Genomic DNA, 15,974 nt, shown 5'->3' with positions numbered 1-15,974 from the left:
TGTAGAATAATGCTTGTTTCCTGTGCACTCCTGACCAGGAGAGGGAGCGTAGTGTGATGGTGTCCCTGCTTCAAGTCTGTTTCTAAGCAGAAATCGTCAACACCTTTGTACGTGCCCTAGTTAGTGGTCTCATCACGTCATTTCTGTAAAATTCCTTGATCTCCTTGAGGTATCTAAGGCAGCTCGATATGTAGTCCTTTTAGGTTAAAGACTTCTTGTATGTATATCTTACATGCCATCACCAAAATTGCAAGACCTACATTAATTAAAACCTTTCAGATTTTAGCCTGTTTGATCACGAGTTAATAATTAGACTGCTTATATCTTTCTAAATTTGAGGCACTAAAATATTGTATTATTTTTAAAGTACATTGGCTATTCCATTTTTTCTCATATATCCTTGTTTCTCAGTAAGAGCACTGTTGGCATTTTAAGTGGTTAAACAAGATTGTGCTGCATATTGCAGGATGTTTATCACCTGTGGCCTTCACCTTCATCACCTCTAGTAGTGGACACTCCCTGTGTACTCTCCTCCCTACTTCTCATTAGTGAAACCAAAGAAAAGCTCTCAGATTTTTCCCCATGAGCCTCTGTGGGGACGGTACCTCCCTTGGTTAATAACTGCTGCTGTTCTATATACATACTTGGTTTGACTCTGGTTTGTGAAGTCGATGCCAGAATTAAATAATAAATTACTTTGAGCTTGGGATGCTTCATTTTAAAGAAGATTTGTCTTTATTATAAGTTATTTTAAAATGTATTTTTATTGTTCGTAAGTTGGTTTCTATTTTTGTTTTTAAAGTTTATTTTGATTTGAATCTGAGAGGGGGGCCACACACAAGCAGGGGAGGGGCAGAGAGAGAGGGAGGGAGAATCCCAAGTAGGTTCCACACTGTCAGCGTAGAGCCTGACGTGGGGCTTGAACCCATGAACCATGAGATCATGAGCTGAGACGAAACCAAGAGTCAGATGCTCACCTGGCTGAGCCACCCAGGTGCCCCCCCCGCCCAAGTTGGTTTTTGACGCCACTTTCTCCTCTCTTGTCTGCCTCATCTCTGTCATGTAAGCTGACTTTTTGTTGTGCACCTCTTAAATTTTGGTTTCCTCCAGAGTTTCATTTCTTTTTATTCCTTTAACTGAGTTCTCATATCTGCAAAAGCAATCTAGATTATTCTCGTGACATGAACTTCCAGACTCAAATGGTCTGTTTTTTCCTCTATGTGTCTGGTCTCTTAAGTTCTGTAAATACTCCAAATTTAGAATGATAAAAATGTGTTATTCATAGTTTCAAACCGAACATGTAGAAGCTACCATCAGCTTTCTGTTTTTTAATTCCCTCATATTCAGTTGATTACTAGGTTTCATAGATTTTTATTAAATATCTCTTGAATGAAACTTCTTTCCATCCCAGCTTCTTCCCCCTCTCCTCATCTGAATGATTACAATAGTTTTCTGCCTCTCTTTGTTGTATCTCTGTTTATCATTTGTCTCTTGCTGCATAACAAGTTCCTCTAAACTTTAGCATCTGGAAGTAAAAAACACTCTGTCACAGTTTCTGAGGGTCAGGAAGCTGATAGCAGCTTAATTGGGTGGCGAAACTCAGAGTCTCTCTCAGGGTTGCAGTGGAGCTCAGCAGAAGATGTAGGCCTAGACTCAGCTAGGGCTGAGTGAGCTTTCGGGTTTACCTACATGGTTGTTGGCAGGTGTTCAGTTCCTCACCATGTGGGCCCCTCCGTAGGGCAGTTTACAGTGTGGCAGCGTATTTTCCCCAGAGTGAAAGAGGGTCCTCCCAAGGTGGAATTCATGGTGATTATAACATAATTTGGGAAGTGACAGACCGTTACATATGTGCTGTTAATCATGCAAATGCTTGTACATTGTAGGAGGGAACTTACACGGCCATGAATACCAGGAGATGGGGAATCATCAAGGGCCATCTTAGAGGAAATAGATGATGCAAGGTTCGGAAAAGAACTCTTAAAAAAAACTCCAGTTTGTATCAAAGAGGAAGAAAATGAAAGAGATGCCACTGAAAATGAAAGTCAAGATAAAGAAGAGACCTTTGAAATAAAAAATAAAGAGCTAAAAAATAAAAGACCAAATCAGTGATTTGAAAAATAAAAGCAGAGCTCTCCCCGAATGTAGAGCAAAAACAAAGTATGGAAAATAAAATGGGGGCACCTGGGTGGCTCAGTCAGTTAAGTGTCTGACTTCAGCTCAAGTCATGATATTGCAGTCTCTGAGTTAGAGCCCCACCTCAGGCTCTGTGCTGACAGTGCAGAGCCTGCTTGAGATTATTTCTCTTTCTCTCTCACTCTGTCCTTCCTGCATTTGCATTTGTGCTCTCTCTAAATAAATAAACATTAAAAAGAAAGAAAGGAAGAAGGTTGATCTAGAATTGGGTAAAGTCATGCCAGGAGAGAATAGAAATAGTAGAGGAGAGGGTATAGTCCAAAAACATAAGAAGAAAATTGAATATTCTTGTCCCTTCCCACCCATCCCCACGAGTCTTTTTTTTTTAATAAAGATGTAACTTTTTTTTTTTTTTTTTTTGTTAATGTTCATTTATTTTAGAGACAGAGCCTGAGCAGGGGAGGGGCAGAGAAAGGGAGACGCAGATTCTGAGACAGGCTCCAGGCTCTGAGCTGTCAGCACAGAGCCCAACACTGGGCTCCAGCCCATGAGCTGAGAGATCGTGACCTGAGCCGAAGTCAGACGCTCAACTGACTGAGCCACCCAGGTGCCCCCTGCCCCCCGCCACGAGTTTTAATATTGAAAGTGCTAAAAAAAACATGCCAAGACACATCCTTAAGGAATTTCAGAATTCCAAGGATGAACAAAATAGTCCTACTTTTCTTGGAGTGATGAAGTACAGTTAAGTCTCAAAGCAGGCTATCCCCAGTACTTCTCATTGGTCAAATTGGGTGTAGGAGTCTGATGAAACATTTTCTTTAAATATTTGAAGGGATATTATTCTAAACCTGGTATTCTCTACCTAGTCAAGTGTGTAATCAAGATTAAGGCAAGATAAAAATGTTTCCAGACGGGTAAGTAATTAGAGGATTTAAGGATCCAGCAGATACGAAATACGTACCCTTTCTTCTGTTCCCAGCGTCGGCCATTAAGAAATTGAGCTTTCGTAAACTAAAGAGGAGGTGCTCCTAAACTAGGAATCCTGACCAAAAGATGAATATAAATAGAAAATGACAGACACCATCCATCCAAAACCACAAGAGAGTGGAAACCAAAACATTTTAGCTGATAAAAATTGTTCCACAGAAACTGACTGTGAAGCCGAAGAACACAAACAGCATTCCGAACTGAGTTGGGTATCCGCACATGACCGTTTAGGGTCATTTAAAATATCTTGATTCAGAAACTTACAAGATAAGGAGAGAAATCAATAAAAGGAGGAAGATAAAATGACAGTTGAACTTAAAACCAAATAGAAAAAGTTAAAGTCACATGAGAAGTTGATCATCTCCATAGATGAGGGCATAAAGAAAGAAATGTTTCCAAAAAATGGGAAAAATAAATTCGTCAAGTATTCCAGCAGCAGGCATCATCCCAATAGTGATATGTTGGAAACATTCTACTTAAAATTGGGAATAAAGGGTGCCTGGATGGCTCAATCGGTTAAGCATTTGACTCGATAACTGGCTCAGGTTGCAATCTTGTGGTCGTGAGATCGAGCCGAGTCGGGCTCTGCACTGAGCGTGGGCCTGCTTGAGATTCTCTCTTTCCCTCTGTCTCTTTCTCTGCCTCTCCTCGTGCTTTGTCAAAATAAATAAACATTTTTTTTTTAATTGGGAGTAAGACAAAGAGTCTATTCTCATATTTCATTTTTGTTTCCTCTAGGTTTTGAAATTGGAAATGGCATTATTAATAGCGTATTTATATTGTATGTGTGGATATACCATGTATTTCATCCCTAATCCTATGCATTTTTCTTTAATCTGGTCTTTTTTAAAAAATATTTTATTTATTTTTGAGAGAGAGGCAGAGTGCGAGCAGGGGAGAGGCAGGGATAGAGGGAGACAGAATCTGAAGCAGGCTCCAGGCTGTCAGTCCAGAGCCCAATGTGGGGCTCGAACCCATGAACCTTGAGATCATGACCTGAGCCAAAGGGAGATGCTTAACCAACTAAGCCACCCAGGTGCCCCACTTTTATCTGGTCTTGAGGAGTTGATCCATTTTGTCTTTTCACATAACCACATTTTAAAAATTGTTTTGATAAGATGTATCATATCAAAACAACTTCTGTATTAAGGAGTTTATAGCCTTCATGCATGTGTTAGAAAAAAAGAGGTTGGGAGTCAGTAATCTAACTGCTCATTTCAAGAAATGAGGAAAAGGGGTGCTTGGGTGGCTCGGTTGAGCATCCAACACTCTGTTTTGACTCAGGTCATAATCTCACAGTTTTGTGGGTTCAAGGCCCACATTGGTCTCTGTGCTGGCAGTGCAGAGCCTGCTTGGAATTCTCTCTCTGCCCCTCCCCGGATCACACTGTCTCTGTCTCTCTCAGAATAAATAAACTAAAAAAAAAATTTTTTTTTAATGAGGAAAAAACCCTAGCATGGTAAAACTAAAGGAAGTATAAGGAAGGGAAGACAAAAGCCAAAATTAATGAAATACAAAATAATTGTGTGGTAGTAAAAAGGAAAAGGCAAAAATTAGTTCTTTGGGAAGAAGAATATTCAATTTATTCTCCTTATCACATCCATAATTTGTATCTTGATTAGTATCTTCTTTCTGGTTACTTTGAATTATTTTGGGTTTTTTTCTAGTTTCTTTTCAGATAAATTCTTAGTTCTTTTATCTTTTTATATTTAAAATGAGGGGCGCCTGGGTGGCTCAGTCGGTTGAGCGTCTGACTTCGGCTCAGGTCACGATCTTGCGGTCCGTGAGTTCGAGCCCCACGTCAGGCTCTGGGCTGATGGCCCAGAGCCTGGAGCCTGCTTCCGATTCTGTGTCTCCCTCTCTCTCTGCCCCTCCCCCGTTCATGCTCTGTCTCTCTCTGTCTCAAAAATAAATAAATGTTAAAAAAAAATTTAAAAAAAAAATAAAATGAAAGCATCCAGGGTTATACTTTTTTTAATGCTGCTTTTATTATTACCACAGGCTTTGCAGTTTGAAATGTTTGCGTTTTTATTGCTCTCTTAGTAAGTTAGTAGATTCTTTAGTTAGTAAGTTTTTTTTGTTCTTTAATCCACATATTATGTAAGGACTTACCTTCTGACAATGGAGTTGTTTTTTTTTTTTTTTTATCATTTACTTATTTATATATTATGATCAGGAAAATAGCCTGTAAAAATATCTTTATAGGGGCACCTGGGTGGCTCAGTTGGTTAGCGTCCAACTTCAGCTCGGGTCTTGATCTCACGCGGTTCTTGGGTTCAAGCCCCACGTCGGGCTCTGTGCTGACAGCTCAGAGCCAGGAGCCTGCTTCAGATTCTGTGTCTCCCTCTAGCCCTGCCCCTCCCCCACTCATGCTCTGTCTGTCTCTCAAAAATAAATAGTTAAAAAATTTTTTTAATAAGTATAAATATATTTACAAATTTTATATGCTCATAGAAAATAGTATTTTTTTAAGATCTTATTTTTAAGTAATCTGTATAGCCAGTGTGGGGCTTGAACTCACGACCGCAAATTAAGAGTCACCTGCTCCACTGACTAAGCCAACCAGGTGCCCCGAAGAAATTATCATTTTGATAGTTGTAATAAGAATCTCTAATAAGTCATATTTATTGATTGTATTTTTACATTCCTCTATGTCCTTAATTTTCTTTTGTCTAGATTTTCAGATGTTAAGAGATTTTGTGATAGACACTGCTGATTAGCTGAGGCACCCCCATTCTGTGCCATGTACTGTCCACTTGGCTGCATATTGTAATAGTCACTTCTTCAACTTCCCTTGCTGTTTGGGTCACCATGTGACACAGTTCCAGCAAATAGGTCTACAGGAGGGCTTCTGAGAAAGTTTTTGCTTTTCAGATGAATTAAACTAACGTGCCTGGCACAGTCCTTTTCACAGAAGTAAGAGGCTGCCACGCTAATGTGTCTGAGTAGAAGGAGAAGGAGCCTCTTCTCAGTCTCTGAATGAACCCCAGTAGCTGCCCATCTCTAGACTTCTAGTTATTTAAGAAAAATAACATAATAGTCTGAGCCACTCATAATTGAATTTAATGGTTCAGCTGAATGCCTCCTACCTGGTAGAGGTAAGGATGCTTTAACGTATTGCATTGTATTTGTATCAAGTTCTTAAATTTGTAATTATTTTTGTGTTTAAAGAAAATTTTTTTTTAGTGTCTATTCTTGAGAGAGAGACCGAGCCTTAGTGGGGGAGGGGCAGAGACAGAGGGAGACACAGAATCAGAAGCAGGCTCCAGGCTCCGAGCTGTCAGCACAGAGCCCGACGTGGGGCTCAAACCCATAAATTCTGAGACGATGACCTGAGCTGAAGTCGGACACCCAACCGACTGAGCCACCCAGGTGCCCCTCTATTTTTGTTTTATATTTAGATAAATTTGTTTTGTTTTGTTTTTTGGTCCAAAGAATTGGGTATATCTTGATAAATAATGCTTTTTATCATTATTATATAATGTGTCCTCTCTGTAGTTATTTTAACCTTAAATTCCTCTGTGGATGATACTAGTGTTGCCACCCTGCTTTATTTTATTTGTGTTTCCTAGTACCTTTTTTTTTTTTTGAAATTACATAAACATTACATTATATAAAACCATACCGCTTTAACCAGTTGAGTGGCATTGAGCACGTTCACTGTTGTACAAACATCAACATTATTACCCATTTTTAAAACTTCATGTTCTTTGTCTCTACGGAGCCCATTTTTCTCCTAGTTTGCCTATGCTAGGTACCCCATATAAGTGGAATCACACAATATTTGTCTTTTTGAAGGGCCTACTGTCTTCCAGTGGGATAACTTATTGAGTTCATGTGTAATGTTATAGCTGATATTCTTGTTTTATTGCTTCTCTAACTTTATCACTAATTATTCTTACTGCTTCATTTTTTGTTTTCCTTCTTTTTGTTAATCTGAAAATTCATTTCCATTAGTGGTTATATTTCTGTTTCCGGCTCTCAATCAGAAGCATATAGTGTTACTATTAATTAAAAGCAAAATACCTGTTTGTCACACCAGGGTCACATTCTTTCTGTTTTACTTTCTTTGTACCCAAGGAGGTTGAAGCATTTGGAATACTTCTTACCGCTTGATGCTTCTCCTGTCCCTTCTCCCTGTCCCCTTGAAAGCTTTGAAAAACCTTTACTTTGTCCCTCTCCTACTTCCCCGACTCCCTGATTTTCATAATATAATTAAGTAGTTAAGACTTCCCTTACAACATGTCTCTTTTCATTTATTTATTTATTTATTTTTATTTTAGAAAGAGCACAGGTGGGGGAGAGGGACAGAGAGAATCTCAACAGGTTCCATGGTCAGTGGGGAGCCCAACGCAGGACCCTACCCCACGACCCTTGGATCGTGATGTGAGCCAAAAGCTAGAGGCAGATGTTCAACCAGCACCCAAACATTTTTTTTTAATTTAATTTTTTTTAAATTTACATCCAAATTAGCCATCCAGTTTGAGCCACCCAGGCACCACCCTGGTTTGAGCCACCCAGGCACCCAAACATTTTTTTTTAATTTAATTTTTTTTTAATTTACATCCAAATTAGTTAGCATATAGTGCAACAATGATTTCAGGAGTAGATTCCTTAATGCCCCTTACCCATTTAGTGCGTACCCCCACCAGTAACCCTCTGTTTGTTCTCCATATTTATGAGTCTTATGTTTTGTCCCCCTCCCTGTTTTTATATTATTTTTGTTTCCCTTCCTTTATGTTCATCTGTTTTCTCTTAAAGTCCTCATATGAGTGAAGTCCTATGATATTTGTCTTTGTCTGACTAATTTTACTTAGCATAATACCCTCCAGTTCCATCCACATAGTTGCAAATGGCAAGATTTCCTTCTTTTTGATTGCCAAGTACTACTCCATTGTGCATATATACCACATTTTCTTTATCTATTCATCCATCGATGGACATTTGGGCTCTTTCCATACTTTGGCTATTGTCGATAGTGCATGGGGGTGCATGTGTCCCTTCGAAACAGCACACCCGTATCCCTTGGATAAATGCCTAGTAGTGCAATTGCTGGGTCGTAGGGTAGTTCTATTTTTAGTTTTTTGAGGAACCTCCATATTGTTTTCCAGAGTGGCTCTACCAGCTTGCATTCCCACCAGCAGTCCAAAAGAGATCCTCTTTCTCCGCATCCTCACCAACATCTGTTGTTGCCTGAGTTGTTAATGTTAGCCATTCTGACAAGTGTCAGGTGGTATCTCATTGTGGTTTTGATTTGTATTTCCCTGATGATGAGTGATGTGGAGCATGTTTTCATGTGTCGGTTGGCCATCTGTATGTCTTCCTGGGAGAAGTGTCTGTTCACGTCTTTTGCCCATTTCTTCACTGGATTATTTGTTTTTTGGGTTTTGAGTTTGATAAGTTCTTTATAGATTTTGGATACTAACACTTTATCTGGTACGTTGTTTGCAAATATCTTCTCCCATTCTGTCGGTTGCCTGTTAGTTTTGCTGATTGTTTCCTTCGCTGTGCAGAAGCTTTTTATTTTGATGAGGTCCCAGTAGTTCATTTTTGCTTTTGTTTCCCTTGCCTCCGGAAATGTGTTGAGTAACAAGGTGCTGCAGCCAAGATAAGAGAGGTTTTTACTTGCTTTCTCCTTGAGGATTTTGATGACATCCTGTCTTACGTTGAGGTCTTTCATCCATTTTGAGTTTATTTTTGTGTATGTTGTAAGAAAGTGGTCCAGGTTCATTCTTCTGCATGTCGCTGTCCAGTGTTCCCAGCACCACTTGCTGAAGAGACTGTCTTTAGTCCATTGGATATTTTTTCCTGCTTTGTCAAAGAGTAGTTGGCCATATGTTGGTGGGTCCATTTCTGGGTTCTCTATTCTGTTCCATTGATCTTCGTGTCTGTTTTTGTGCCAGTACCATACTGTCTTGATGATTACAGCTTTGTAGTATAGCTTGAAGTCCGGGATTGTGATGCCTCCTGCTTTGGTTTTCTTTTTCAAGATTGCTTTGGCTATTCGGGGTCTTTTCTGGTTCCATACAAATTTTAAGATTGTTCTAATTCTGTGAAGAATACTGGTGTTATTTTGATAGGGATTGCATTGAATTTGTAGATTGCTTTGGGTAGTATCGACATTTTAACAATATTTGTTCTTCCTGTCCAGGAGCATGGAATCTTTTTCCATTTTTTGGTGTCTTCTTCAATTTCTTTCATAAGCTTTCTATAGTCTTCAGTGTATAAATTTTTCACCTCTTTGGTTAGACTTATTCCTAGGTATTTTGTGGTTTTTGAGCTCCCAAACATTTTTAAGAGCACTTTGGTTTTATATTCCAAGAGAATGTATTCTTAACCATTCGGATTTAATTTCATACATTTATTGCTGGCCATTACTCCTTCCCTTTTATACTGATGTGCCATTTGATACAACAGATAAACTGCACGAACTAAAACTGCATATTGTCTGTATGGGTAAATAGCAGAAGCAATGTTGAGTACAAAATGATTCCAAAAGATTATTGATACAATTTCCATGAAGGTCAGGAATACTCATAGTCTGTCATAAAACACAAAAAACAGTAAATTCAGGCTTGGTTACTTCTGGGGAGGATAGAAGAGAGTAGGATCTGGGCGAGGAACATAGAGAGCTTTAAGGGTATTATCATAATCCATTCCTCAGGTACATTACATGTTTTTCAAACTGTGTGTTAAAATTGACCTGGAGAGTTGACAGGGTCTTCTGGGTGATGAAGAGTAGTGTTGTGTTTGAATAAGAATGAGCGTATTGTTGACATACTTAGGAGCACCCGGAGGTTGAGAAAAGAGGGCTGATGTGACAAAAGTTAGGAATACCTGGAGGTTGAGAAAAGCGAGCTGGGGAAGATGTGCTAAATCAGTCACAAGTTTAGCTCTTTCTTGGGTAAGATTACTTGGGAGTGACCCAACCCTGCCTTCTTAACCACACCATTCCCTCTTGCCTTATGAGACTCATGCCACATTTTAGCCATTCTAAAATGTACCTAGCACTACTTTGAGTACAGGGATACTAGGGTAGTCCTACTTCAGGGTGGCACAGACTCCTCTGATGGGTGACTTCTGCCTCAGAACTCCCAAACTTTCTTAGAACTGCAAGACAGTCTAAGGCTCTTCCTACCCAACCTTCCTTTCCACCCTTCCCTACAGGGATCAGACTGGCATTGTGGGCTTATCACTTGCCCAGCTTCCTGTAGCACACTTCACATTTTCCCTTGCATATAGTTCCTTCCATAAATCTCTTGCATGTGTAATACCCTCTGCTTCTGGGAAGACCTAAACTAACACGAGTCAGTATGTGTACAGTGCCTGGCACATGGTAAGCAGTCCATGCATGTGAGTTTTGTTACAGTAAATAAAGTAAGAGATGATGGTGGTTTTGACTTTGGTGGTGGTAATAGATGCACATGTCCAAATTGGAGAGATGTTTAGGTGATGGATACAGTAGGACCATGATTGAATGTAGTATGTGGCTGCAAAAGGCTTCATTTGCCCAATTTCTTGCTTACCACTCCCTGCTTGACATGAGAACCACAGTGATTTGGTTAAATTCACTGCAAGCACCACAGTAATCCACAGTTCTGTACTTCTACTGGTACTTGTGTGTGCCATGTCCTTCTCGCACCCCCTTGTACCTTTGCCTGGCAAACTCCTACTTGTTCTTGGAGATTAAGCTCAGGAAACCAACTCTTCCTGGGAGCCTTCCCTTTTCCTTACTACCCCTCTGCCTCTCACTTCTACTCTCCCCCTCTCCTGGGTTCCTGAACTATCTTGGGTTTATATGCACAGTAGTTGCACACATACTGAATTAGAATCAACCTTTTTTTTTTTTTTAAGCTTATTTATTTATTTAGAGAGAAAGCGCAGGTGTGCGCATGCGAGCTCGGGGAGGGGCAGGGGGCAGAGAGGTAGGGAGAGAGAGAATCCCAAGCAGGCCCCAAGCTGTCAGAGCAGAGCCCTATATGGGGGTCTATATCACGATCTGTGAGATCTTGACCTGAGCTGAAACCAAGAGTGGACGCTTGACTGACTAAGCCACCCGGGTGCCCCAGAATCAACCTATTTTTGTATCAGTTGATTTTAGCCGGTTGATTTTAGTCATGAGGTGAGATTGTAGAGGGATCAGTTAATCATTTTATAGTTTATTCAAACAGTAGTAGGAAACCATTGGAGGATTTTAAGGGTACAGCTCATATGATGTGACTTGTTTTATGGAGATCACTTTGGCTGCTGTTGGCTGAATGGTTGGTTTGGAGAGGTGCAAGAGTGAATTTGGGGAATGGTTTAGTGTGTGTTCTGGAGCCCAGCTGCCTGTTTCCACTATATACTAGCTGTGTAATTTTCGGAATGTTACGTAACCTTTCTTTGCCACAGTTTCTCCACCTGTGAAATGGTGATAAAAAGAGTATTTCTTTCAGAGTTGCTGTGAAGATTTAAATGAGTAAAAACAGCCTAGAAAAGTAACTGGCACATAGTAAGCAATCAGATTTGCCTATTTTGTTGTTATTTAACAAAGATTTGTATGTTTGCTGCATCCTGGGCAGTGAGCTAGATACCACTATTAAGGTAAAAGCTAAATTTAACAGGTGACAAAGTAAGTTCAAATGAATATGCAGACAGAACATTGTTATATTGATGTTCCTAAGATTCTGTATATAAAGCAAACTATTTGGTCATTGTTACAATATTACAATTCTGGAGATGTCTTACTTTGATTTCTCTGACATTTTTTATAAGAGGGGCTCCATTAGGTACTAAATGAATCACTGGGGAACATTTTTTGATAAAAGAATCCTCGATATAAGATTCTGTCCTTTTGTTATAAGTTTCCCTACTCTACAGCTTGGCAATTAAGAAATTAACTTATTGACAATATTGTATTAACATTAAATATATTTCTATAATATCAGCTTTATAAATTCAGAGTTTTAGTATACCAACTTATGAGAGCTTTTGTTTTGTTTTTTTAAATAACAGGGATACAGCGGTAATTAGTGTGTAAATATAGCGGCTATATGGGGGAAGCTAAGAGATTTGCTAGTATTTAAATGACTAATTTTTTTTAAAGAATAGTTTGCATATATTCTGGTAAAGAATTAGAATTTACACTTGTCGTTACATGAGAAAGAAATTAATAGTAGTGAACCTTGGGATGTGGGATTGGAAGAAGGGAGCTTGCTTTTGTAATTCAAAATATCCAGTGAGGGGATGCCTATGTGGCTCAGTCAGTTGAATGTCCTACTCTTGACCTCAGGTCAGGTCTTGTTCTCAGGGTCATGAGTTCAAGAGTTTAAGCCCTGTGCTCGGCGTGAAGCCTACTTAAAAAAAAAATCCAGTAAATAGAGATTAAGGAGGAAAACAGAGAAAGTAAAATAAAAAAAGAAACAAGTGTATGTGTGACAACAGCTTACAAAAAATTCTTGGTTCTTAGGGATGGATTCAGCCACCCTCATCTTGGTGTAGCTTGATCCATGGAAACTATTCATGCAGAACTTGACGTGAGTTTTGTCTTTGTTCTTGTTCTGGTATTCATGTTCGTTTACTTTTATTTTTACAGGGATGTGCATGCAGTCTGTCTCTGGGATGATAAAGGTCCAGCAAAAATTCATCAGGCTTTAAAAGAAGATATTCTTGAGTTTATCAAGCAAGCACAGGCAGTAAGTGCTGCATCTTTGTATTAAGTTTATTTTAAGACTTTACTCAGAGAGTTTCCTGTTTTCTGATTTTGAATGTAGGGCTTCCAGAAGTAATTTTAAAATATCACATTGACTTTGGACATCTGTTAATTATTTTTTTTAAGTTTATTTATTTAAGCAGTCTCTACCCCCAACGTGGGGCTCGAACTCATAGCCCCAAGATCAAGAGCCGCATGTTCTACCAACTGAGCCAGCCAGGTGCCCCATTTTGATTAAAATTTTTAATGAGATGATTTGGATTTGGTTGTTTTTTCGCCCCTTAGCGCCTTTTCTGTTAAGAGAGTATATCATCCTCCATTAAAAGATGCTGTAAAGAGGCTCCTGGGTGGCTCAGTCAGTTAATTGTCCAACTCTTAGGTCGGGTTCTGTGCTGAGCATGGAGCCTGCTTAAAGTTTCTCTCTCTCTCTCTCTCTCTCTCTCTCTCTCTCTCTCTTTCTCTCTCTTTCTCTCTCTTTCTCTCTCTTTCTCCCTCTGCCCCTCTCCCGCTTGCACGTGCACATGCTCGCTCTCTGTCAAAAAAAAAGATATAAAGAGTTAAGTTTTTTATATGTTCTTTAGAAGTCCCCACCCCCACTGTTTTTTTGTCAAGTGTCAGTACACATGAATCAGTTTTTTTTCTCGCAGCCTGTATCTCTTCTCAAGCTGATAGTAATTTTCTTCAATTCCAGATATTTCTTCAACTGTAAAATCCTTGCATTGTCCTTTACATTGCTGCTGCTGAGCTGAAATTCACTCTTGTTTATAATATGTAGAAATGTTTCATAATATTGAAATGAAAAAGAGGTCATTCAAAGGTCTTTAGGTTTGGGCGCCCGGGTGGCTCAGTTGGTTAAGCATCTGACTTTGGCCCAGGTCATGGTCTTAAAGTTCATTGTCTGAGCCCTGTGTCAGGCTCTGTGCTGACAGCTTGGAGCCTGGAGCCTGCTTCAGTTTTATTAAAAAATATTCTTTTTAATATTTGTTTTTGAGAGGGAGAGAGAGAGACAGACAGACAGACAGACAGACAGACAGTGTGAACAGGGGAGGAACAGAGAGAGGGGGAGACACAGAATCCAAAGTAGACTCCAGGTTCCTAGTTGTCAGCACAGAGCCCGACACAGGGCTTGAACTCACTAACTGTGAGATCATGACCTGAGCTGAAGTCGGATGCTTAATTGACTGAGCCACCCAGGTGCCCCATACTCTTAACACTTTGAAGAAGGAAGGGCCTGAAGACCTGAGATTGTTTTCCTTTCTCTAAAATGAAGTTTTGAAAACTACAGAGCTAGAATTTTTTTATTCTTTAGGTGAATTTTTATGTCAGTGTCTCATACAACATTAGTCAAAGTTGTCTGTTAGAAATTTTGTTAAATACTGATAGCAGCCTAACATTTTTAGCCTAACCTAAAAAATGGTCTTTTTCTATATAAGATACTGAAGTTACGTGTATGATTGTTATATATTTAATTCTGCTAATAGCCACTACCATGATGAAAAAAGAATCCTGTCACATGGGGTGTTACTTACAAAATGAAATGTTTTATTGATAACATCATTAATTCTGTCATTTTGATAAATGATTTTTTAAAAACTATAGTTTTATAGGAAATTATCTTTTAATGAACATAAGTAATATTTTTCTGCTTTGCTTAGAAAAATAAATGTTTTGGTATCAAAATTTAATGAAAAGTATACTTTTCCAGAACTCATTTAGAAATATAGTTTCTACTTGCCTTGGAAGCATATCACCTTATCTGTTTATGACTTTTGGTGAATATAAATTATATTTATTTCAAATTTATAGACCTTTATCCTTCATTTTCTGGAAATGGGCTCATAAAGAATCACCTTACGTATTAATAAATGTTAAAAAAATACACTTTACACTGGAAAACTAAGTTAAGTGTTTCACTGTAATATGATCCAGTGAAATCTGGAATGTAGACCTCAGAAAAACCCTGAGGAGGATGATTAGTGTCACTGATTCTGAGCATTTAAATTGTAGGAGTAGTAATGCTAGGCATATATGTATGACTTCTAAACCTTTAAGAGAATTTAGCTTTTTGAGTTATTTTCCTAGTCAGTAGTTAGACTGAACTTATCTTGTTAGGGAGGACCAGATCTCTTAAACAGGAGAGATTGTTTCCATCTGCATTAAAATGTTTATAGCATTATATAAAATGACAAAATGGAAAGTGAAAAATAAATGTACAAGGCTTGGGAAGTTATTTGGGTATTTAATTCTTTTGTTATTTTGTTATATTGATGTAAGTATTTTTTTGCTCTTAATTGTATAATTTAGCAATTGGGGATAGGGTCACCTGATTTGGCCTAAGTTTAGCTCCCCTCCCCCTGCTTCTTTTTTCTCTTAAAGTGGGCTTCATGCCCCATGTGGGGCTTGAACTCACAGCCCTGAGGTCAAGAGTTGCATACTCTACCTACTGAGCCAGCCAGGGGCCCCAGGCCTTGGTGTGTTCATGTGCCAGCAGGTGGCTGTTGGCTCTGCAAGGACTGGATGATCCAGGAGAGCCTCTCTCACAAACTTGGTGTTCGGTGCTAGCTTCCATCTGGGCCTTTCTCTGTCAGGTGGTTTCCCATTCTTGAGGAAACCAGCCTCAGAGGTGATACTGAAATCTGCAAGAGCTCCTCAGGTCAGTTTGGAAGTCTCAAGGTGTCACATCTGCATTCTCTTGGTCAAAGCCTGTCACAGGATCAACCCAAACCAGTGGTGGAGAAATAGACCCCACCCTTTTAAAAAAATTGTGATGTAATTTACATCCCAGAAAATTCACCCTCTTAAACCATATTTTATATATTCATAAAGTTGTGCAACCATCATCCACAAATTCTAGAACATTCTCGTCACCCTAAAAAAAACTGTACCCCTGATCAGTTAACCCGCCCCCTCATTACCCACTCTCCACAAACTCTAGCAACCACTAATCTACTTTTTTTTTTAAGTTGACTTATTTATTTTGAGAAAGAGAGAGAGATGTGAGCATGACCGGAGCAGGAACAGAGACGGGGAAAGAGAATCCCAAGCAGGCAGCACTGAGCCTGTTGTGGGGCTCGATCTCAAAACTGTGAGATCATGACCTGAGCCGAAACCAAGAATCGGATGCTTAACTGACTGAGCCACCCAGGCGCCCCTAATCTACTTT

At 39.3% G+C, this 15,974-nt stretch overlaps 1 protein-coding gene across 1 annotated transcript in view; it reads left to right on the top strand.

Annotated features, from left to right (window-relative positions):
• Nucleotides 1-15,974, top strand: part of CUL5 (cullin 5) — a 96,147-nt gene that overhangs the window by 25,204 nt on the left and 54,969 nt on the right. Inside the window, exon 3 of the mRNA XM_053900536.1 lies at nucleotides 12,695-12,794. Coding sequence (XP_053756511.1) covers nucleotides 12,695-12,794 — 100 coding nt within the window. The remainder of the gene's footprint in view (nucleotides 1-12,694; nucleotides 12,795-15,974) is intronic.

Source organism: Panthera pardus, unplaced genomic scaffold (assembly GCF_024362965.1).
Source record: "Panthera pardus isolate Hobbes unplaced genomic scaffold, ASM2436296v1 HiC_scaffold_12, whole genome shotgun sequence".
Taxonomy (NCBI): Eukaryota; Metazoa; Chordata; class Mammalia; order Carnivora; family Felidae; genus Panthera; species Panthera pardus.
The sequence above is the reverse complement of the archived record's forward strand: the minus strand, read 5'-3'. Positions and strand labels throughout refer to the sequence as shown.